Raw genomic sequence first — 24,527 nt, forward strand, 5'->3', positions numbered from 1 at the left:
CTATTATTTTACCACAGAGGATATCCCTCCGTCCAAGAAATGTTATATGCATGGTAGAGATTATTACATCTGCATCTTTTAACTGAATCAGTTCCTGGGAAAGCCATGTTTTTAACCACAGGAGGCTCAAATTATGTACTCACGTCTTCACAGAAGTCACACAACTTTCTAAAAGTTAAGTGATTAAAAGGTTCATATCTCTGATGTGGAAACTCTGAATTCAGTATTGAAAGATTTCTGAAACATAGTTTGCAATAATTCTCAGCCATCCTTTTCTGCAAGCCATCTCACCTATAACTAATGCTTGCTCAGGGAGAAGTTCAGCCCACAGGTAATGAAATAAATCAGAGAAAAGGACAGGAAAAATATTTTTTATTCCAAATATTACTTTTATTCTTATTTCAAAATAAATTCTCATTATATTAGCATAATAGATTTCTGTAGCTATTGGCATAATACATGTGCAAGCCAAGTGTCAATCTCTGCCTGTCCATGGGGAGACAAATTTCATCATTTAAATTTGCAAACCATGAAACACATCACTGTTAAACAGCAACGTGCTGCTGCCTCAGGAAATAAGATACTCCCAAATCTACTATCTATTTTAAGAGACCCTTGTAAACCACACAACTTCATACATTCTTATGTCCAAAGCAGTCTAAATTTGAAGAAGTTCTGAAACGAGTAAATAAATGGGCAGATATGCACAGAAAACCCAACACCTTTTCAGTCACACAATTATGAGTGAAAAACTGCTGTGTAAAAATCAGATCTCTCTCAAAAGGTAGAAAAGCTTCTTTATAAAGAAGTTTTGAAATGCTAACTATGCCAAACTTAACTAATGACTTGTTGATCTCAGTGGTTCAATTATCTTTGAACAGAAAAGTTAGATATAGACCATTCCTTTTTCTTTCAGTCCTTTCTTTTGAAAACGTATCGCTGTGATTATGACATTTCTCTCTCATTTCTTCTGCAGATGATTTACGGACTATCAGCTTTAAAAGGAAGAACTAGGAGATTAGAGTAGATTAGATTAACCTTTCTTCAATCACTCACTTTTTCTTGAATTAGAAGCTTTAAGAAAAAGAAGCAATCAGGAATGTTTCAGTACTCTTCAAGACAGATGTGGAATTTCTTTGTGGTTTTGAAGTCAGGCCATATATTTAGGTAAACTACAAATACAGACTTCTTAGACTAACTACAGGTATCTTATAGAGGAAAAAAACCAGACACCTTTAAAAAGAAAACTTATATGAGAAGGACTGAAAAACAGAAGACTGTAAAGTCTTGCAAATGGCTTTTGAAACAAAGGTTAAAATAATAAAATTTCCTTTTCTAATTCTCTGTGACAGACCTACCGTAATTGTGGCATATTTTTCAGGTGGTTGTGTGATGTCCATAAATGTATTGCATTGCCTTTTAAAACTTCCAGCAAAGCAAGACACACTGGATAATGATGATTCCCTCTTTACTGCTGCTTCTACCATTTCATGTGGCATGGGTGCAATTTTGAACTGAATCATTGTGTTGAGGAACATTGTGTTCTCTCAAAAAATGCACTTCATTTTGACTAACAGAGCTTAAAATAAGTGTGTCCAAGTTACAAGTTTACTCTTACAGCTGGCTGGTATACAGCTTCATTTAGGCTTCCCAATACACAATAAGTACTGGATATCATGCAATATAAGGTACAAAGCCATATGGGATTCTGATATAATGTTGATGAAATCATCAAAATTAGAGCAAAAGCATGAAACATTTCCTCTCTAGAACACACAGTGACATACTTTTTTTACACACCTATCAACATTATTCCTCATACTGTAATATTAGAATACAGTCTTGGCATATTCTTTCTTGGCACTTTTCAGCTATTTACTTATTGCAAAATTATTCATCAATGCACAGCAGAACTAACCTTGTTGGCTGAACAAAAGAAAGTACAAAAAAATCAAAGCATTATAGTCTTTGCTTTAAAGAACTAGAGCTTTGCAATTGTACACGTGTGCAGTCAGTTAAAGAAAAAAACAGGTGACTCTTAGGGCAAACCATCCTCTCCATGCACTGACATGTAAAGGAAGTAGAATACTAAAAAAGAGGTATACAGAATGAAATCTTAATTCTACATACTTCATCACCAGGGCCTCTATTTTCACTGTGGGCAACTCAGAGCCAAGTTGATAATGCCAGAGACACGTGGGGATTGAGAGGATATGGCATCCAGATAATGATTGAAATCTGTACAGCTTGTGTTGCCTACCACCTTATGGGCGAAGATTTAGGTATTTTTTTAATGTTTCTTTGACTGGAAGGTCACATTTTATCTATATTTCTTCTTAATCTGCATTTCTCCAAATGTAGGACAGCAGTTTCTTTAAAATGTGCAGGAGAAATGGCATGTTTTCGCTATATATAGGGAAAAAGTGAAACACCTCTGTGCCCATTTCAAACATCTATTCAATAAGTCATTTGCTTTCCCTTAGACATCTCAGTTACTGTTAGTCATTTCTGTATGCTTAATGCTTCAGCAAAGCACATCAGAGTGATGAGCATGCCACTTGCTAGAACATGGACAAAAGGCACTTCTTCAGCGATGACAGGGAACAAAATATTCTTTCCAAGCAAGTGTATCTGAGGAACAATTCCAGTTACAGCTACACAGATCAGCTTTTCCAGAAACATCACAAACTTCTGTATTTGGATTCGTAAGAGATGGATTTGGCTCTTTGTAGACAAACTTTTTCAGTTTTGAATGTTGCTTTATAAAATTATCACTTCTGTGGTTGGTACAGAGGTAGCAGTCCTTCCTTCCTCAGTCACAATGAGCATTAAATTGTGACCAGCCTTCTCTCCTTGTGAGATAAGTGTCATTAGAAGGATTTGTGCTGTGTGTGCCTAGAACTTTGTCTCCTGTCTCACTATGATCACTGTTAAGTGTGGTAACAGTAAGACGCACTTCCAACAAGATGCAGGCAGATGCCAGTACTGCTATAGCTCTGCCAATAAAGCTGCTTTTCAAAATCCTACTGAGGTAGCAAATAGCACAATGACAAAAAGCATCACAGGCACTGGTGATATACAGCATATGAATTATATGTACAATTAGGAGTACCTTAGCTCATTCTCTTTTGCTACACTACAGAATAGAGCTTTCCCTAGCACAGATCATGTCACAGGTAAGACCACAGGAAGAGAAAGATACACAAGGTTCTCTCTCAGTATGGTTGTTTTTTTCATGTAACTGACTGCAAACTTTTTTTCCTTGGAAACCAGTTTCAGGCTTACATCTGCTATTCAGGCATTTTTAACTAGCTTTAACCACTTTTGTAGCTTTTTAATTGCATCACTGTAACTGCTAGATCTCTACATGATCGCAAGGAACATGTACCCATTTGCATTCAAAAGGAGTATTGGACAAATAAGACTATTTGAAAATTTCTTCCTCTCTGCCTACCTGTAACATAGAAACTCAGCACCGTCATAACTTAACATACTGCTGTAGATCCATATTTGAGGCTTTAAGCCAGGTTTGACATCTGGGCACTGAGAAGCTGTGTCTGCCCTAGGGAGATCAGGCAGTTCCCTTTTCAAGGAAGCAGCAGAAGCTCCAAACTAGTTTTCTGAGGTAGTAAAAGTGTACCTTCCATTTTCTCTTCTATATAAAAAATCTTAATGTAGCAACAGCAACAGTATTAAATTCACAGTACTTTGGAAGAGTACAGAAGCTCAGAAGAGCTCAGGAGGGATTTTTTACATCCTCTCCTACAAAAATATTCACCACAGAACTGAAGTAATTTGATCTTGAGAGCATACATAAAATATCAATAAATATACACTGTTTCACAGGCCTTTTATGTATTTCTTAAATTAAACCTGCAAAAGAATTAAAAAGGCAAAGTTTCTTACATACTTATTTTTATTTTTAAAACTTCACTGAGCCATTAACATAGGATAGATTTTTCTGTTCTGCTCTATAATTTTCCCCTATTCTGCATAGATTTTTATATTCCACAGGCCACTTTTCACTCATCATGCTACCCTGAACTATGTCTGTTGCTCTAAATTAATAGTCTAGCCAGACCATTTCTAATAGCCATATCAAAATATGGAAGGCCAGGAAAAACATAGAATATACTTGCATGAATCAGCACTTTACAATCCCAAACCAACCCACTAAAATATTTTTTTCAGTAAATAAGACAAGGCACTGATTGTATGGTCCAGAATAAGCAAACCTGACATACAGTGCAATTAAAAAACTCCACATTTTCCTTCAGCCTGGATTGCCAGGGTGCCTTAGTACATTTTAAGTTGCTATACCTGTGGCTAGTAAAGGATTCTAGCAACCCACCAAGGCATTTGGAGAAATGATGCCAAAGGTTGAGTGACTTTAACCACCCAAGAAGTTTTTTATAGCTCCAAAGCACTAGAAATTGAAAGAAAGGTCATTATTATACTTTTACAGGGGACTCCTGGGCTCCCTAACATAAACTGCTGTTCAAAGCACTTAGCAGTAGTTCTAATGCAACTCATAATTTACTAGGAATTAAAGATAATGCCAAACAAAATAAAGCAAGTTACACATGGTATTGTTCAGTTTTCAGGCAGAAGAGTTGAATATCTTTGAATTAGTAGTTGCTTTGCAGAGTTGCCTTATTCTAGAGCCCTGTCACAGATCATCTGTTATCAGACTAGAGTCAGACTTAAAAAAACCCCTTCATTTATAAATAATTTATTTTCATTAAACAGCAAGTCGATGATTTGACGGGGTATAATATGCTGAGTAATAGGCTTAATAGGCACCCAAAATTTCTAGAGGGAAGTTCATAGTTTTGATGTTCTCCTAAATCATCATCAGCTATATTTAGATATCCATTAGAAATGCTGACATTACTGAAGTACAATATGGAATTAGAGGGGGGGGGGGGGGGAAGAAAAAGGAAAAATATCATTGGATCACAGAGAAGAAAACATAGAATGTGCAGTTCAGAGAAGGGTGTTTTTTCCCCTTCTCAAAATGTGGATTAAAACCATTTCATTTCTATCAGCTCCATGAGCTATCAGAAATGTAAATGTTAGAATCACAACATGATTCTAATCAAAACAGTTTGCATTAAAACTGTAAATGTAAACTCTACCTTAGAGTAAGTAAAAACACAAAAAAGGACCTTCCATTAGAAGAATTCCTGACAGCTAGAAAGATGGAAATGCAAATGGGGGGCAGCACACAGCAAAGAGAAAATTTTAATTCTGCCTCAGTGCCCATGTTTTTGGTCTTTTTCAGAATTAGCATATGGAAAACTGAACACACTGTTCAAAGTTATAAATCACAATGAATGAACATGAGTGTATCAGCAGGACAATGATGCTGGAGCTCACTCTCAGGCTTATGAACATTTGCATGCCAAATTAAATATCAGCACATGGAAAAAATGTCCTCATTGGATACACTAAGAGCACACTATATTCTACACTCAAGTGATTAAGGTGAATCAAGCACTGAACTTGTTCAGTAGTTAAAACTTTTGACTTCACTGAACCACAGTGACTTTCAGCATATTCTGTCACTTTACCACTTTGTACTGCCCAGGGATAAACTTGTGCCTCTTCAGAAATTTCCATTTTTAAAAAAAGTACTTGTCTGCACACTTCTGTACCCCACCAATGCAAGGAAAACCATATCTGACAGAAGACAAAACAGGGTTTGATGCAGCTGGAAGAAACGCTGCCCTCTGCTTAACACACAGTGCAGCTGAAAGTGGGACAGGAAAGGATTACTTTGTTTCAGCACCAAAAGCCTTTGCTCAATAAATTACTTGAAAATAAGTAACTCCATAGAAAGCATTCAAGTTAACCCTAAGTTTTAAAAATGCTCTTTTCTCAGTTGAATGTTTTTGTTAAAAGTGCCTATCTTGGAGGGCTTTGCCTACCATAAATGTTAGCCTGGAGAAGCAAGCAAGCTGGTCACTGGCTTGAGCTTTCCCTTTTCCATCCAAAGTTCATGGGCACACACCTCTCCAACCCATCCTTGCCATCTGTGAACTCTGGTCCTGCAGAAGCAAAGCTGGCATGTGCACCACACTCCAAAAGAGTGGTCATTTATTCACATGCACTGGGACCAGTCCCTCAAAATCTTACTGCTGGACTTGTTCTCTCACTTTCAGAAGACTTTTAGTGAGGCGGCACTTACTGTTCTCCTCTCCTTTCAGTACCTATGGAAATTACCAAGCTCCTGTCTCATTTTTTGCTCTGCCTCTTGAAGGAAAAAAAGAAAAAAACAGCTTTAGCCCCATAGCACATGGGAAAAGCTTACTCCAATTCATATTTTCTAGACAGAACAGACTCAAAGCCAAGTAGACGGGGCACACTCATACAGTGTAGAAATCCATGTCCAAATCAGTGCCAGTGGGATTCAAACATGGTTTAATCATTTGCCATCGGAAGGATGTGCCACAAGTGGCTGACTGAAGCACCACCTGAAGGCAAGGCATTGCTTCAAGTGCTCGCTCACACAAGGAATGACACTGAGCCCAAGGCCCAGAGGAGCGACTGTGCACGAGCAACCTCATGGCTGGGACTACTCAGCCCACGTGCCCGCTCTTGTGTGGACCTCTTCATGAAGTGCTTCAAAGAAGCTGAAGAGACTTCAAGCTGAACTGCAGATGAATAAGACATTTTGATATTTGCTATGTCTAGAAACTGGACTAATTGGACATATAAACACTCAGTGTTTACACTTCTAGAGAGTGCCTTCTGGGCCGATTTTATGAAAATCCACCACTGTTTCTTGAGCACTTAATTTTCAAATGTTGAATGTTGTTTTAGGAACTGGGGGGTGTTTGCTTGTTTTAAGAAATGTATTTGGGAGGTTTGCACAGTACAGAATACTGTGTCTTGTTCAATATTTGGCTATACTGAATTCATTAAATCACTTTTCTCTGCTCAGCATTGAATTTATTCCAGCCTAGAGAGAACACAACATTCCCTTGTAGCTGAACTGATAACATACGCCACTATTACAATAATTTAATCTTTACATTGTAGAAGAATTTGTTCTTCCTTATGTTCACTAAAATTAAATAAGTATGCATAATGTCTCATGGGTAAACTGGACTTTATGACATGATAACATCAAACAAAATGTCTTAGAAATCCATTTAATCTTGTGCTGAACTTCTCACATCCTGCACTGCATAATAACAATGTAGTTATTAACCAAGACATCTGTGTGGGTATAGGTAACAGAACATAAGACAAATGAAAATTAAGATACTTCCATGTAGTGAGACAAAATATAGTAAGAGATTTTTGTGTAACATCCAAAACAATTTTGGCCTAAAGATTTAGTGTGAAGAAAGTCCCAGGCACCATCCTGTGCACAGGCATTGCTTGTCAGATTTTGGTTCTCTTTTAAACGTGAATCAGAAAAATGCCATCTCTGCCAGACAAACACCATCACCAAATACCAACAGTTGGGCTCACAAGCCCAGGACTGTGCAGGCACTATGGCAGTGAGGGGCAATGCTCTACAACAGGGCACACAGTGGACTACAAGCCACAGAATTTGTTCGTTCTTATTTACAAAAGAAAACAAACAAAAAAACCCCTAAATGTTTACTGCTATATCCAAGCTCTTTGGAAAGCTCTTTTAAGATAAAGAATAACTCTTAGCTTGATAATTATCATAAATGATTCACATTAAATTCATACATCAAGCTCCTAATCTGAAAGAGGATTTTTTTTAATATCGATGTCTTAATTTTTCAGAATCATTGCTGAATCTTACTTTTCAAACATTTTTTGTAGTGCATAAACTTTTCTCTTTTTTAAAAATAAATGAATAATATAGCTTCATTTCCTTTGAGAAACCCTGGGTTTGTAACATTTTGTCTATTCTCCTTTATCTTCTACATTATTTAACAAAATATGCTGACATTCAATGCTACGTAAGACTTGCATAGCAAAAATTTCTTCTAGTTCATCCTGCCTCATAAATTGGGAGTTTGCTGAACTGTTTGCAGTCACATTTAATAAACACAGGCAACATTTTCATGTAGCTTTGTCTCCAGTCACTGAATGGCAACTTTATGCTGATATTTCCCTTACTGCTCCAAATCCCTCACTTAAGAAATAATCTTATTGTTTTTCATTATTATTGCTTATTTCTGTATACTCTGACTTTCTTTTCCTTCAAATCCCTGTTCTTTTCTGTACTGTTAAACAATTTAACACCACCTTGAATTCATTTGCCTGTATTTATTCTAGCTCTTCTTTATATTCTATACCAGTATTTTAGATCACACTTCTACAGATAGAAACTGATGGTGTGATCTATAAAAGCAGACTTTTATATTGTAGTTTGTGATTGCTGATAGATGTGCCAAAAGAGTGAGAGTGAAAGTTAAACGGGATAACAAATGAAGGACCACACTGTGTCAATATTTCATCTCTTCCAATTTTACTGCCTGCTGTAATTGTGTCAAAGAAAGTTAAAAAGCATCAATTCAGATGTAATAATTTTCTTACATGAGCTGAACAACCATACTGCTGTACCTGCTTGTTTTAGTGAGCCTTTTCCTTGGATATGTATGTTACATTTAGTCCAGAGCCTCTTTCTTTAGCCATTCCATGAAATGGTACTCAGAGAAAAAAGTCTGTCCTACAAAAAGATGTCCAGGCTGGCCTCAATTATTTTTTAATCAACTTGGGGAAATATATTAGAGGGGTTTTATTATTTCTCCAGCTGAATAAAGAACACTTAATATTTCCTTCATTTCCATAATTATGAGTTCTAACAATTTGTACTTCAAGCTCCTCCAGCTTCTTAGCACATACACATTCCATTATGTCTCAAAGATCAGTTCAAAAGGCAGCTTGCTTCAACACACCTTGTGAGAATGAATACATTTACCTATAAATGAATAACAGTTACACCAGAATCATTGCTTTCAATAAAGTCAGATTTTAATACCAGTTTACAGCCTGTTCATTAAAAGAGGATTTTAAGTGGTACCAGCACAAAATCTGATGCTATTCAGCATAACTTCAAAGTCAATCCCATAGACAAAGTTAATCATTAGTTCCTTTTGCACTAAGTACGAACACAGGTGCATAATCTGAAAATCAAACCTGGTCCCATGGATATTTTACAGTACTGCACTGCATTCACTCCCTCAAAGCACCACAGAGAGCCACAGAGGACTGTTACAGCTTCCTTGGGAAATCCCACCTTAACTTCTTCTCATGGGAAAACTAAAATAATTAACTGTTTGAAATATCTCAACACCCCAAATTCTAAAGACAGAGAATGCAATAGTGTGAAGAAGTATTTGGGACAAACATTTTGAAAGCATTTTGTTGGAAAGGTGAAATTTTTTTCATTAGGACTCTGTAAAATAATAGTTACTCAACACAGTTCCTGTTCCACATCAGTCAATACCAGGTCATTTTATTTTAAATATTCATACTGTTGAAATCATTACATTTCTTTTTCTTGTTGTTTAACTTTTTTGGGCACATTTTTTCCCATGGTAACCTGCTTTAGGACAAAACTGCTGTGGAACTCTTATGTTTTTGAAATCTGTTTCACTATATATCCACTTTTCCTTTTCCTGAAATGCTTCTCACAAAACCAGCTCATCTAATAGTTTCCCCATATGCCACACTCTAGCAGGAAATTACACCACTTACTGGAGATTAGGCCTTATTTTGCTGCAGGAGGAAGAAATGTAAAGCACCACCGATCAAACAGTCAAATACTGTTATATCAAATTTGTAGATACAGAATGCGAGATTTGAAAAGATAAGATCATGGAATTCAACTCTCAGAAACAGGTTACTTCACTGAGTTTTCTGAGTCCTATCCTCTGATTGATACCAGTCTTCTGGAAGACTGATACTTCTGCATAATTTTGAGAAACATGCTGAGTCCTCTGGAAGGGCTCCTGAGGACTGAGCTGTGTTCACCTGTACATTTCCTTGGTAGCTGACCCAAGGTCCCCTGCGCAGACAGGGGCCCAAGGACAAAGTACTTACCAGGCAGTAAGAAAAGAATCCTTGCTACAAAGACAGGAACTGCAACAAAATCAGAATTGCTCTGTTCCTGCAAGAATGATGCATCTGTGCAACAGTCTACAAAAAACAATGTGCTGACTTGTTATTTTACACACAGCAATGACTTTTACCGGGTCAGATAACAAATTTATTTTATTTTAATAACAGCATATATTTTTATGGTATATCCTGCTATAATGGCATCAATGTACACAAAAATCAAAATTCTTAATTTAATACTTGCAGAGAATGGGTAGAAAACCACCAAGATCTTCCTGAGATGTACATTTCCTGTATTTGCAGGATCAATGCTAGAGGGTAAATGCTACTTCCCTACATTAATTTGAGCCCTATCAGAAAAAAGCAACCACCATATTATTGAAGCCATAATACCAGCTTCCTTTTTATCCCTTTCTCTCCCAGTTTTCCCATATCTGTGTCTCCCCAAACCATCTTGGCCCCCCACATCTCGCTAGTTTTGGTTCCTCCTCTAAACATCCCACAAGACTTGTATGATTGCAAAATGCTTCCTCCTGCATCCCATAAGTCACCAGTGCTAGCAGCCAGCAACCCTGTGAAGTAATTCAAAGAGTCTCTTACTCTTCATGCTAGCTGTCTCCATCCTGCCTGGTTCTCTCTTTTCTTTTTCTTTTCCTCCTTTTTTTTTAAAAAAATATTTTTAAACAGGACACATTACTGGATTTATGTTTCTGTGTATTACAAATGATTAATGTACTGATGATTTCCACACACAATTCTTCATTATTTTGGAAGTGACATCTCAGTGGGCTTCTCTCCCAAGGCTTCTCAAACCGCGCTTTATGTAAGTTTAACACTTTCTCTACTGAACATGACAGTTTTGCATGCTTTTATATATTATATAAAATATTTTGACTTTTAACTGTACCTGTATTGAATTGGTCCTGGTATCTGTTGCTCACTTCAGAATACCCATTGAGAGCACGTATGAAACATTGGAGTAAAGCGCAAAGTTGTGTCATGCAGAGTTTTATGTACACCACCTCTTCTTGTTTTTAGTTTTATGTCTGAGCAGAGTAAATGACCACTTAGTGCAATAATGTGACTCTTTAAAATACTCTGTACTTGACATACAACAAACCTGCTTTTAATGTCTCACATGCAAAAATGAAACCATTCAATGTATTTTTTCCTATAGTTTGTGAGTGAAAGCCATCATTTCCATAGCCTATGTACTTCTATTCACTTTATTTCTATGATGAGACCTCACAGCAAGGATGGAATAACAATATGGAAACTAACCATCTAATCCAACTGGACATATTTTATTGAAATCTTATTACTTCCATGTGTAAGAAGAAACTAAAGCCAACTGCAATCCCCAATTTTTGGCATTCTCAGTATGCATTGTATCCAGCAAAACAGAATTTCACTGTTTGTCTTCATTTTTACAGCGCAGTGATATTAGACATATGGACTTAACTTGATCGTTAAGAGATCAATATTTTTAACTGCATAAGAAAAGCAAAGTCTTTATTATGCCTAACGCAATACTGTTCTTTAAAAAGTTTTAACTTTTTATTTTAATATCTTTTGCAGTATAATCTTTAAAGTATTTATATCAAAATTTTAGTATGGATGACAGAATCTTCAAGAATGCATACACAGGGTAATGACAATATGGTTATAACACAGAGTCAAGTCAGGCAATTTGTATGAAAGAAACTTGTCATGGATAAATGTGATGTTGAAGAGTTATATTCTAATTTATTCTGAGGGAGCATATGTAATAGAACAATATTTCTTAAGATACAAAGCCTAGTTTCGTAAGAAAGATGCATATAAGGTTATGAGCAACTATAATAAAAATACCTTCTTTCAATACTGACAGAGATAAATAGCCCTTTACTAAAGCATTTTCAACTTTTCTAAACAAGTGATACTTGTCAGCTAAATCTCTGATATAAAAAACAACACCTCTAAAAGGTTCAATCAGCTTTCCCAGTGGGGGTATGAGGACTAAAAACTCATGTCATAATTTTAGCATTATATTGGGCATCCCATGTTTTTCCAATTATATTTACTGCTACTTTTTTTTCCAGCTCACTTTTTTATCCAGCACATTTGCTTTTCCTTTGTTTTTTCCTTTGTTTCCTTTTTTAGATTCTGACTGCTGCTTACCTTAGAATAGTTTTCTCCTCAAGTGTTGATAATAATACAAGATGCTAGAAGACAGGCTCTTTCGGTTGAGTCTATGTCACATTTTTGTGAGAATTTATAAAGAGAATTAATTTCTTACACTCACAGCTGGCAGTACCTTATTACTTTATCAGTCCTAGTTTAATCAGAGACTATGTACTAAAGAAAGGAGGTCAAATGCTGATTATTTAGAAGGATGAAAAATCATGGAATCATAGAATGGTTTGGGTTGGAAGGGACCTCATGTAGTTCCATGTCTCTGCCATGGGCAGGGACATCTTCAACCAGGTTGCTCAGAGCTCCTCCTTTCAACTGCCCTTGAACGCTTCCAGGGATGAGGAATCCACAGCTTCCCTGGGAAACCTGTTCCAGTGCCTCACCACCTTCACAGTAAAGAATTTCTTCCATACATTTAACATGAATTTCCCTTCATTAAGTTTGAATCCATGACTGTTTCTTATCACTACAGTTCCTCATGAAGTGCCCTTCTCCAGCTTCCTTGTAAGCTCCCTTCAGATACTGGAGGGCTGCTATGAGGTCTCCATGAAACCAAATATTTGGTTCTTAATGGGAAAACATTTTGGTAGAAAAAATGAATTTACCTTAATATAACCACAATAAAATTAGTACAACCATTGTTTAAAAGAAACTGCACCACAAAGATAAAGAAACATAGTATTCTGATTCCTTCTGCATATTTTATTCAGAATTACCTTCCCAGAACGAATAACTCTATTCCTTCCCATAAAAAGGCTAATTATCAAGCTTTAAGTACTGCCTACATGGTTTACATTTTGTGAATTTTACAATCCCATTTCACTCTAGTCCTATAATTTAACTCTCCTAAAATAACCAGAAAAGAGTATCAGATAGTGATGGACACAATTTAGACATTTCTACAAACCAGTACCACTGATGTGCACTGGAAAAAAAATCAAGTTAAGGGGGAAGTTTCCAAGGAGGTACAGGTATAAAACACATCAGAAAGCTAAAAAGGCCTTCCAAAACCTAATGCTCCAGATGTAACTGATACTGATGCACATCTCATCCTTTCCTTGTTCTGTGCATACAACCTCGACAAGTGCATGAGCATCACCACAAACATATGTGAACAACTTCTGCAGACCTTTCTAATGAAGTCTCTGAACACTGTGTGTCACACTATGTTATACTGTACTGGACCTGAATGCTTTTTCTGTGTCTGATTTCAACATTCCTAGAATGTATTTTTAAGAAGCTCACGGGGTAAGCATATGAGAAAAACAAAAAAGATCATTAAAACCAGACTATACATGAAGATTTTTTCCCCCGCATCTCACAGTGCACCTTCTCCCTGTTTTGCAGTGGAAGTTAAATTTCTAGCTTAGCAGATAGTATGCACAGTGCCTAGTAGGTACATGATTTCTCAGCTGTTCAGATAAAGTAAGGCGAGCATCCACAAAGCTGCAAAAGAGAGTAACTTTTAAAAAATATAAAACCTCAACTTTTAATGTAGTATTAAGTATTTCTTCTACAGGAAAACATATTCATCCATGCAGAACACTTTAAAACAAATAACCTGTGTACCTGAACTGTGGAACTGATTTCAGATGCAAATCCTCCTGTCAAGGGAGCCTCATGGCTAATCAGCAATCGCCCGGTCTTTGCCACCGACTGAAAAGGAAAAACAAACGCCCAAAATGTCATCAAATTACAGCTCTTTGATTTCTTACTTGTACTGCTTGTGGAATATATCAAATATATGCCTTTGTTAGCAGTGTTAGAACACATCTACTTTTCTCCTCTTGCATTTCCAGTGAACTATAAATTATACTAAAATACTAAATTGAGTCATTAATAGGATGGTTTTACTATAAAAGTATTCACATTTTCCATGCAATTTTAAGCAAGTATCAAAAATAAATTTGAACCCGTTTCATATGAATTTACCCTGTCAATGCAAACTGTACTATTTCTGAAGTAGAATAAGGATTTTAACAAGTAGCCAGTAAAAATTTGAGTCCTCAAAATACTAAAATATACATACACAAAGAAATCCTTCACTGATATGCCTGTATAAATAGATCCTGTGTAAAGTCATGAACCATTGCTATTCAGAAATTAAAATCACTAATTAAAATTTCAGTTAGAAAATATGTAGATTAGTGCTGTGTATTTAAATTTTACATGGCAATTAGAAGTATCATTTTCTAATTTTAGATTTCAATGTTTGTGCAGTTTTTATGTAATCTACTTCATAGATAAATAAATAACATAATATATACAGATGACCTAAGCATCTTTGATCAAAAACCCAAAACTGTGTTCGTTGAGAAACATAACAATGAAATCAAAATATCTGATGGGAAATATAAAGCTTCACCACACACAAGTATGTTGATGTTTATTGCAACTATGCTAAATTGCCTGAATCAAACAGTATCAGATACCTTTAGTAAGAAATATGGCAGCAAAGTCTCTGCTTCCATGATATGCATTTTAAAATTACTGTTGTAAAAAGGCTCATTAAAAGGTTTCATAAACTTCTAGATACGAATATCAGAAATAAAAAATCAGATTATTGTGAATGTTAATCTTTCAAGAACAGTTACAGTCTGACATTTAAGATAAGTACATAGTGTACTGATGGTCTAATATTACTCATCAAGTGGAAGGGCCCAAGATAGTGCTTGCTATCGGGTCAGACCTTCTGAGTACTGTGAACTTCAATCAAATGTTTACACCAGCACACTCCCCAGTCAGAAAGCTCCATGTTATCTACATAATAGGATATATAAAGGCAATGCCCTAATTATGCAGCTTTCTCTCTGATTCGAGTATTTTACTAATTCTTTTCCTTTTCTAGCAATGACTCAATCAGTGGCTCTAAGCAGCTCATGCACAGATGTACTGGCAACTTGCAGGCTATGAACATGTTCCATATACTATACTATGAAGTGATCTGAAAACATTCAGAGTTAACAAGACAGAAAAAGTAATTTCAGCAGTTGGAAAGTAATCCAGTTACATAGGCTGATTTCCTGAGATATTTTTCCAGCACTGGAAACTTGTATCTAAAGGAACACAGGTATTAACTGCACTATAAATCTGTCCAGTACAACAGAACAGTTCCGTGAACAAAATGTACACTCCAGCTTTAAGTTGATATGTTGATATGATTAAGACTGATACGATCAGCTGCTACAGTACAAGTTGCTACAGTAAAATGATACAACTAATCAATGTTAAAGTTCAGTTCGGTTGTTCAGAGGTTTTTTTAATCCTCTTTATTTTAAAGAAAGAATCTTCTGCATATACTTGTTCTGAGAGGTCCACATTTTGATACATTACAAGCTATCAGTAAAGTTACAGATTTTGTTTCTCAGAAGATAATATAATCAAGCACTGTTAGCATATAGGAAAATTCACATGGGGTCAGACCAATAATCTGTCCGTCCAGTAAATTATCTCCCCAAAGGGATAATTTATTGTTTAGGGAAGAATAAGAGAAGGACCTTTAATGTGTTCTTTCACTATGTCTCAGTCTCCAGTAATTTTCACATCTCCAGTTTCTCAAAGCCAATATGTTATTTTGTACTAAATAATTAATTAACTTTTATTTCATCTGTTCTCAAATTGAATCCATGTAAACAAAGAAAAGGGGAAGGGAAAAATAATCTCTTTTTGGTAACCTGCTTCTACTGTGTGAGAAATCTTTGTTTTTACATATGATTCCCAAGGGCTTCAAGGAAGTCCATGTCTGTGGGAGCTTGTTAAGAGGGAACAAGCAGCTGTGATCACCAAGCATTGCATACAAATATCTCAGCCTTACTATACACCATATGTATCACTCCTGGTACAAAATCATGCAGAAGTTTGGTGCTTTTAGTACTCAACCAAGCCTGCAGTGAGTCCTTCAGGAACACATGCGATCTTAAGTATTTCTAGTGTTTGTAAATGTATCATACCTATTGGTAAGCTGTTCCTGGTTTTAACTCCCTTCCTGGTTACAATTTTGCACCTTATTTCCAAACTGATTTGGCTGACTTAACTTCAAAGCTGCTGTTTTGTGTTTTATTTCTGTTTGCTAGAAGGAGGCACTACCTATTATCACATTTCTACTCCAAATGAACACATTAAGACTGTGATCAAATGGTCTCTCAAAGACAATTTCGCTAAGTTAAGCAGATTGAGCTCTAAATCTTTCAGCAAACAGCACATTTCCAATTCCTTCATCATTTTTACAACCCTACCCTGAATCATCTCCAGTTTTCTATGTCCTTCTTGAAGCACACCCATCTGGAACCAGCATTCCAGATTTTTTCAGAACACCATCAAATGCAGAGATAACGCAGCCGCAGTACTGCAGCTCTTGGATGTATGAGGCCTGTTGGCCAAAGCATACAAGGACATACAAGGACAAGTCCAGCTTTTACTGATAACTGCAACTCCCTGCTTGTTGGAAGAAGGTTAAAGGATAATGGCTTCCTGGAATAAAGATGAAAATATAGTGTGCCTTTATTATTTCAAGATACAAAATTATATTTGGATATGCTGCTTATGTGCCTGAGCTTAGCTCAGTAAATGAGTTTATCTTCTCCTTATCAGTAAGTGTCTATTTTATCTGTTTCTTAGCCATTTATTACTTCTAACTTTTTACCAGAAATGGTTATAATATTTTCCATATATTTGATAGAAATATTAAAAACACAGGTTCAAAATCCAACTTTGCAGGACCTTGAGACTACTATTTCCATTTGCTAATGCTGCCATTCTATGCCACACAGTTACAAGTCAGCTCACTACTAATGTCTTATTTTTCAAACTATGATAATTTTTTTTTGAGCACCTATTAAATGTTCTCAAACAACGCTGAACTGTTGATCATGTATTTCTAATTATTTTTGAATAGCTGCTTCCTTCTTGATAGTGTCTTTTGAGCTTACAGATTATTCTCCCCAATTGATTTAGTAGTGGTTTTTTATGGAAAAACTGATCCATAAGGTATCAGACTAAGAAATTCCTGGTCAAGAGATACATTTAGTTAGCAAACATACTGCAAAGATATTGCAGTCTTTGTATACCCTCTTAATTTCAATTATGACATTGTTTTTTCTATCTTACATATGACAGCACAATACAGAAATAACAGCAGTCAATAACAACAGATGGGATTCTTCTAGACACAATTTTTAAATATCTATTATAATGAAAAAATATTTAGGTCCACATAGCTTTGAACAAAGCCTGGCAAATACATTCATAGTGTTGTAGAATAGCTAAAATTTAATTTCTGTATCTTCAAAGGAAAATATAAACTTATTTCCTGGAAGCAAAATACTTATTCAGGTAAAAGCACCAATTTCAAAACTAGCTGCTCTACAATCTACAGGGCATAGCAGACATGGTTAATGATTATTTGCAGGTGTCATTGCTCTTCTATAAGACATTAATTTTGTTTTTTAAATCTATGGCAAAATATTAGTCCCTGTTAATTTAGACAAGGTGATCATTCAACCTCCAGGACAACCAAAGCCCAATATTCAGAAGAGCATTTAGAGTACAAATAAATGCAGCTCAGTAACATCAGGTAATGGGGTTCTCAACCTTCAAACTTCATAGGAAGCACCACTGCATAAAACTGGAGAAAACAGTGGCTAAATTTGCAGTGTAGTAAACTCGCCAGCACAGAATCCTACCGTTTTACCACGTTTTCTGAAGGTGGACAGATGGAATGGTTTTATTAGTCTGGATTAGGTAGAGAAAAGGATGGCCTTTCAAAGAACAATGTATTTTGTCCCCTCACAACCAAACACTTGTATTTCTGTAAGGAATTGATTCTCCCCCATTTCCTTAACATCCTCATTCTGTCTTCCAAAACCACAGTCTTCAAACTTTTTCTTGCCTAAGTAAAAAAAAATATAATTTTGAAATGCATGCACATTCTGCAGCTCATGAAGAGGACTTTTGAAAATATATCTTCAAAAAATGTGGTATGGTTTAAGAGATTAGCACTGATAAAAATGTTCCTTCTTTACAACTAGAAGCTCTTGCTTGCTGATCTTTAAAGTCCACATATACTTCAGAGGGCACCAAGAGATTCTGTATGTTTATCATGTCTCAAATTAAATGAAGATTGATTTATATTTATTTTTTTTTTGCCATCTTTAGTAACAGACCATAAAGGGAAGTCAGAGACAACACCCAGGCACTTAGAAAGCATGGTTCTCTTTGTATCATGATCACTCTGAGCTGTCACAACCAAGTTCAGATGACACAACCCTGGGCTTCCAAAAGGGAGAGGTCCTACCCTGTCCGGAAGCTCTTTTTCTTAGGTCATCCCTGACATTTCCTCAACACCGAGAGGGCTACTTGCAAAGTCAGCTGAAGGGGACAATCTGATTTATGCTGTACAGATAGCACAGAGCAGCAAACATCACTTCAGAGATAGATTTAGAGATGGAAGGCACATCAAGATTTGCACAGTAAAAGCTTCAGCAAGCGCTCTCTCCTTCTGGAAGGCAGCAGAGACCCAGGTTATGGCACACTAATGTCACCTCTGCTATATGCAGTCATTAGAGAAGAGATTCTAGGGCTTCAAACTATTAAGTTACCTCCAAAACAAAACCAGAAATCAATAGTGACTATACTTTTCCGCCTCAATTTCATTGTCATGGCTGTTCTACATTGATGTCATTCACAAGAATAATGACTGACTGTGCATCAGAGCAGAAGGCTAACAGACCGATTGCTCTGACAAGAAAATGTAAAAAAACCTAATGCCTTCGCAAAACAATGTTTTCAGGGTGCACTCTGAAGGTTTTCTGAGATGCAACCCAGTGCTTTTATAGTGAAGCAGTTCAGCAAATTGTTTTCAACCTCCTTGACCACACTCTCGATCCAAGAGTTTCTATAATCACTTTTCTGCTCAACTCTCAATTCATTGTGTTGGATGTTTTCTCCTCTCCTACAGGCACTGATGACAGAAGAAAGCAACACAATCCTGGCACTTCCAAGCACTTTGAAATCCAAGTTCTGACACTACCAGTAACATATCCTGCCCTTTTCAGGAGAAAGCAGCCAACCAAAATGAACTTGATGCTATACCACATTTAACACTACTGCTCTCCACATATAGCAGCACCACAAGTCCCAGTGTAACCAGCTGCTTCACTAACACAGACACTGCCTTTAGAGAAATTATCAAACTTTTCTTATAAATAGCTCTTATTTAGTCACAATAGCAAACTCAGTATTTTCTTTAGGAAGAAAATTCTGTTCTCAGATATAAAAGATTTTCCATCTCTTACAGAAAAGGAGGGGGGTTTATGTTCATTTTCCCCTTTTTATTTTTGCATACTTCTGATTGTGTTCTTTAGAGACTATAAAAATTTCCTGCATAATCGAAAAACTAGCTTGCCACAATAATTTTTTAAAAGCTGGCAAAAGTACTGAAATTGTATTTTTAATTGGATCCCATTTTGTGCTGAGCATGTATGAAGCAATTATAAAACTGTATAAAAATTAACATTAATTGATATGTGCTTTTATAAAAAGAATCAGAATATGGGAGCTTTAAAAAAATACTTGGTGAAGTTCCAATAAATATCTTGCAAAACATTTTCCTTTTTCATTTTTAGATCAGCTTTAATGAATTTGTGCTTGGAAAATATAAAACCTGAGGGAGGATACTTTCCCCAACCCATTACTTCTATCTTCCCTTTAATGTTTCAATAACAAATTGCATAGCAGCATTCTTGGTACTGAACACTACAAGCATAGGGACAGAAATAAGATCCCAGACTTCTATTCAGCACTTCCCACAAAGAAATATGTACCATAATCTGCCAGATAAATCACTGAGGATTACATTCACTTAGCACATGCAGATTCACAGGATGACATATCCCAACTACAATGAATTGTCTGTGCATGTGATACACTGACAGTCTTAGCAAATGCAGTTATTCCATCCCCACTTTCCAGACAACCCTAAGGACAAAACCAACTGGATTTTTGGGATCTCTGGAAAACCAAACAGATCCTCAAGCACCTTTTTTTTTTTTTTTTTTTTTTTTTTTCCCAGGGTCCTAAGAGAAGGAATAGAAGGGAAGGGGAACAGTTTGTATCTATTTTTGTCCCTAATAGCCTGGACACAAAAATACCCTGCAGCTTCCTAACAATCATGTTCTAGTTTGCAAATTATAGCCATATAGTTGCCCCAGAGTGCCTTCTCCTAGAAGAAGGAAAAGCAAGGAAAAGTATGCCCTGTTTAAAGTTCCAACCAACAAAAAACAGTTCTTAACTGAAGAAAAAAATGAAACTAGAACACAAAATAACATCATTTGCTGTGGGTTTCAACAGAACTAGATTTCCAGAGAAAGAAAATGAGAGATGTACTCTATATCACAGTGTCTATACTATGCTTCTAAAAGTTGATTGAAACTCATTGAGTCATTTTTCAGTAAAACCAAGACAATTTCAAGATAAACAAATGACATGAAAAAACATTATTTCATCAGCTCAACAGCCCAAAGCATGAATGAGACTTCTCAACTACTGGTAACAAGGCAGTTAGCCTTACCCTCCTTCTGTTAAGATTCTGGTAAATATAACAAACATTATCACATTATTGCAATTGTATAGCAGAGAATCCTAGCCTAACACTGACAACAATCTATGAAGATCAAAGATAAAGCTACTTGGAAAGAAAAAGAGTCATTTTTATTACATCACTTAGGAAGGCCATTGGGCAAAAATCTTTAACCAAAACTTTTCAAACAATAAAATGAAAAAAACATATGCAATTCTGTAATAGATGAGTACGGTGATTAACAGCAGGGAATGGAAAACAAGTTCATCACCTTTCTAGCTTGAGACAAACAGCTAAACAGTTGCCAAGTAGAACTGACCCACATTAGCACAGCACAAATCTTAGTCTTCCTGTTACTCCTTAACAAAAAATGAGACTTCTAATCCACTCCTGTCTGCTTTTTCAGCTGATGCAACCAAGACCTGTGCTTTCTGACCTACAAGTCTGGAATTCATTGACTGCAGATGGCACAGTCAAAGTTGCTGGGACAGGCTTAGACCTACTGCCAGCTTTGGAAGCACAGAATGAGCTTCCCCAAAGCAAAAGGATCTGTGATAAGTAATTTACACGTCAAGAATGATGACAAGCAGATCCTTAACGGTTCCCAGACTGCAAAGAGCACAAAGATGAAGACACTTTGATTCTGGTTTCTATCAAGGAGAAGCAAAACATAGAAGAACACAACACTAACAGGAAACTGTGACAAGGGAAAGAACAGAGAATAGTCAGTCATCCACTAATGCTGCACACAATGTGTGACCTTCACATATCAAGAGGGGCAAGAGAGGCTGTCCTGCTATACACACCCCTCTGACACTGTCCCTACACCTTTACCTGCTTTCTCTGGAGCAAAGGATGAAAGCAAACAAAACCCACAATACCCCCTCCCCCAAAAAACAACCAAACAAAAAACACACCACACAAAACCCCAGAATTTTTCAGCCTAACCTCCTTTCCAGTTATTTCAAATCACAATAAAAGACCAGATATTAGAGAAAATCAACAAAGATCTAAAAGTATGATGTATTACAACTGCAAGTATTATTGCAATGGACAAAAGTGTAGGAATATTAAGAGAAGTATTAGAAAAGTGTTTACTGCCCAGTAAGACTTGAAACCAAATGATTAATGTTTCGTCAAAGAAATTATCAAACCATGTACACAAGTGTAGTATGCTGTAGACAGCTGCCATGCTGTCTACTCAGCTCCTGGAAAATGAATACTATGCATTTGAATATTGATGTCTAATAAGGAGCAAAGCTCAAAAAAAGAAACTGAAGTTCATTTTACATAGCCCCTTTAAATCTGTTCTCTCCTAAAGAATCAGTCCAACTGTGCTTCTACCTGGCTGCTTCTTTTACCAACTCCCTAGTATTAGCAATATATAGTTGAAGGAAAATCCTCTTGAGAGCTCAAAGGAAGTCGAAGCAACAAGAAAACAATTTGGAGCTCAGGGAGAAGCTGGGTTATATTTTTGACAGTGCAAAGGCAGAGGCAGATGATGCTAACAGCAGCATGGATGAAGGAAGGGAGGGAGGACAGGCCTTAGTACAGATCCCTGCAGTCCTTGCTTGTCACTGACTTCCCGGTAGAATACTGTACTCTACCCATTAACCATGACTGTGCAAGCAAACAAACAGTATTTTTCCTCTCCAGCTGTCCACTGGACCAGAGCTGTTCACTGGATACAGGAGTATTCTGAGATTATCAGAAGCTTTCTTGCAGTCAAGGTGTCATTCATTGCTCATCCCTCGTCCACAGATCCAGATACTCATCACAGATTTAGCTTTAGCAAGGCCATGCTTACTTTTCCTTATCTCATTAATACATTCAGAAATCATGCAAAACTTTCAGCTTGGGTGAAGAACACTAGCTCTATCAAAAACAGCTTAAAAGCATTTACTGATAATTCTTTCACGAAATACATAACACTTTCTTAAATTTGATCACAAAAAGGCAACCAAGTGCTCACTGAAGCAGAAGACATGCACCTGTGAGCAGTCTGAGTGCTGTCAGTAAGATGACCCACAGCTGGGAGCACTCTAGCAATCTCAATACACATTTTCAGATCTGCATTCTACATCATTATTTAGAAAATATTATTACTGTTCTCTTCTTGGACAAATCTGCAGTTGCATCTGAATAATGGGGTAGACTATAGCCTTAATAGAGTTGCAGATGACACCAAACTGGGAGGAGCAGCTGATGGGCCAAAGGAGCTGTGCTGCCATCTGGAGAGACCTGGACAGGCTGACAGGAACCTCATGGAGGTCAAAAAAGGGAAGCGCCAAGTCCTGCCCTTGGGGAGGAACAACTCCAGGCACCTGTGCATGCTGGGGGCTGCACAGCTGGAAAGCAGCCTGGCAAGAAAGGGAGATGGGTGTCCTGATGGCCACCACATTGACCATGAGCCAGAAATGTGTCGCTGTAGCAAAGAAGGCAATTGGTATCCTGGGCTACATTTGGAGGAGTGCTGGCAGCCAGACAAGGGAGGTGATGCTGCCCCTCTGCTCAGCATTGGTGAGGCCACAACTGAAATGCTGCACCCGGTTCTGCACTCCTCAGTAAGAGAGACATGGGCATACTGAAGAATCCAACGGAGGGCCACAAAAATAATTAAGGGACTGGGATGAGGGGACTTCATTGATGTATCTACATTCCCAAAGGGAGGGTGCAAACAAGACAGAGCCAGGCTCCTTGCAGTGGAGCCCAGAGGCAGAGTTTCTGTTGTTATGCTGATGTAGCATACTGAAATCCACATCAGGACGGATCTTTTCCACAGTTGTATGTATAGCAGAAATAGATCATAAAAAACTAGTGTGACCAGAGCAGGGATGCACATATGAAACATATTGCAGAGAAATGTTAACACAACCATAAAATTTACTGACACGACATACCAAGATTTTAATATTCCTGTATGTATCATTTTACACTATAAATGCCAAAAATTCTGAAATACTAATGTGGATTCCTACTGCACAGCACCAAGAACAATGCTGTAGTGTAAAGATGGTGCAGAGATAAAGAAAAATTAAAAGCAGTACAGGAATAATGCAAAGTAGCATGGGAAATTTTAAAAATTGCAGTCAAAACCAAATGGGATTGCTACAGGGCTAGGTAGAACATCCTAAGAAGCAGTAAGATGATGATAAAACAGTTTTTGCTTTTATATCCTACACAATATTGTCAGCATTTGGCTGAGATGATCAACACAGAGATTTATAAGCTTCCTGCAAAGCCAAGAACCAAAGACAGACCCCCAGTGTGTAGAGCAGCATATAAAGAGTAGCAGAGAATTCCTCTCCAAAGAACTTGCAATTTAAATAGCTGAGACCGTGAAAAGAGAAATGAGGCATGACACAGCTGGGTGCAACTCAATACAGTGTGGGCTGCTTGATATAATTTTTAATAGAAAAGGGTTAAAGTAGACTAAAAGGACTAATATTCTATCAAGTTGTGACTAACTCCCCAATGCCTTTCAGTAAACTTACTCTTGTAATACGACACTGCTACAAACCCACTTGTAATAATTTCATGACATCATTCTACGCACCCTGAAGCAGACAATTGCTGAGAAAACAACAGGTGATAATAATGGTCATGGATTGTGAGGACAGTGGAGAAAATTTATATTTTGTACAGATACTCCTGCTTAACTTAAAAGTATTTAAGAACACATTCATCAACTTCATCAAGACATGGGCAAAGAAAATGTACTTCT

The 24,527-nt window shown here is 36.8% G+C and overlaps 1 protein-coding gene across 1 annotated transcript in view; it reads right to left on the minus strand.

The window, feature by feature from the left end:
- Nucleotides 1-24,527, minus strand: part of BCKDHB (branched chain keto acid dehydrogenase E1 subunit beta) — a 110,039-nt gene that overhangs the window by 32,891 nt on the left and 52,621 nt on the right. The window contains exon 9 of the mRNA XM_040059896.2: nt 13,798-13,884. Within this exon, the coding sequence (XP_039915830.1) occupies nt 13,798-13,884 (87 nt within the window). The remainder of the gene's footprint in view (nt 1-13,797; nt 13,885-24,527) is intronic.

This window comes from Hirundo rustica, chromosome 3 (assembly GCF_015227805.2).
Source record: "Hirundo rustica isolate bHirRus1 chromosome 3, bHirRus1.pri.v3, whole genome shotgun sequence".
Classification (NCBI taxonomy): domain Eukaryota; kingdom Metazoa; phylum Chordata; class Aves; order Passeriformes; family Hirundinidae; genus Hirundo; species Hirundo rustica.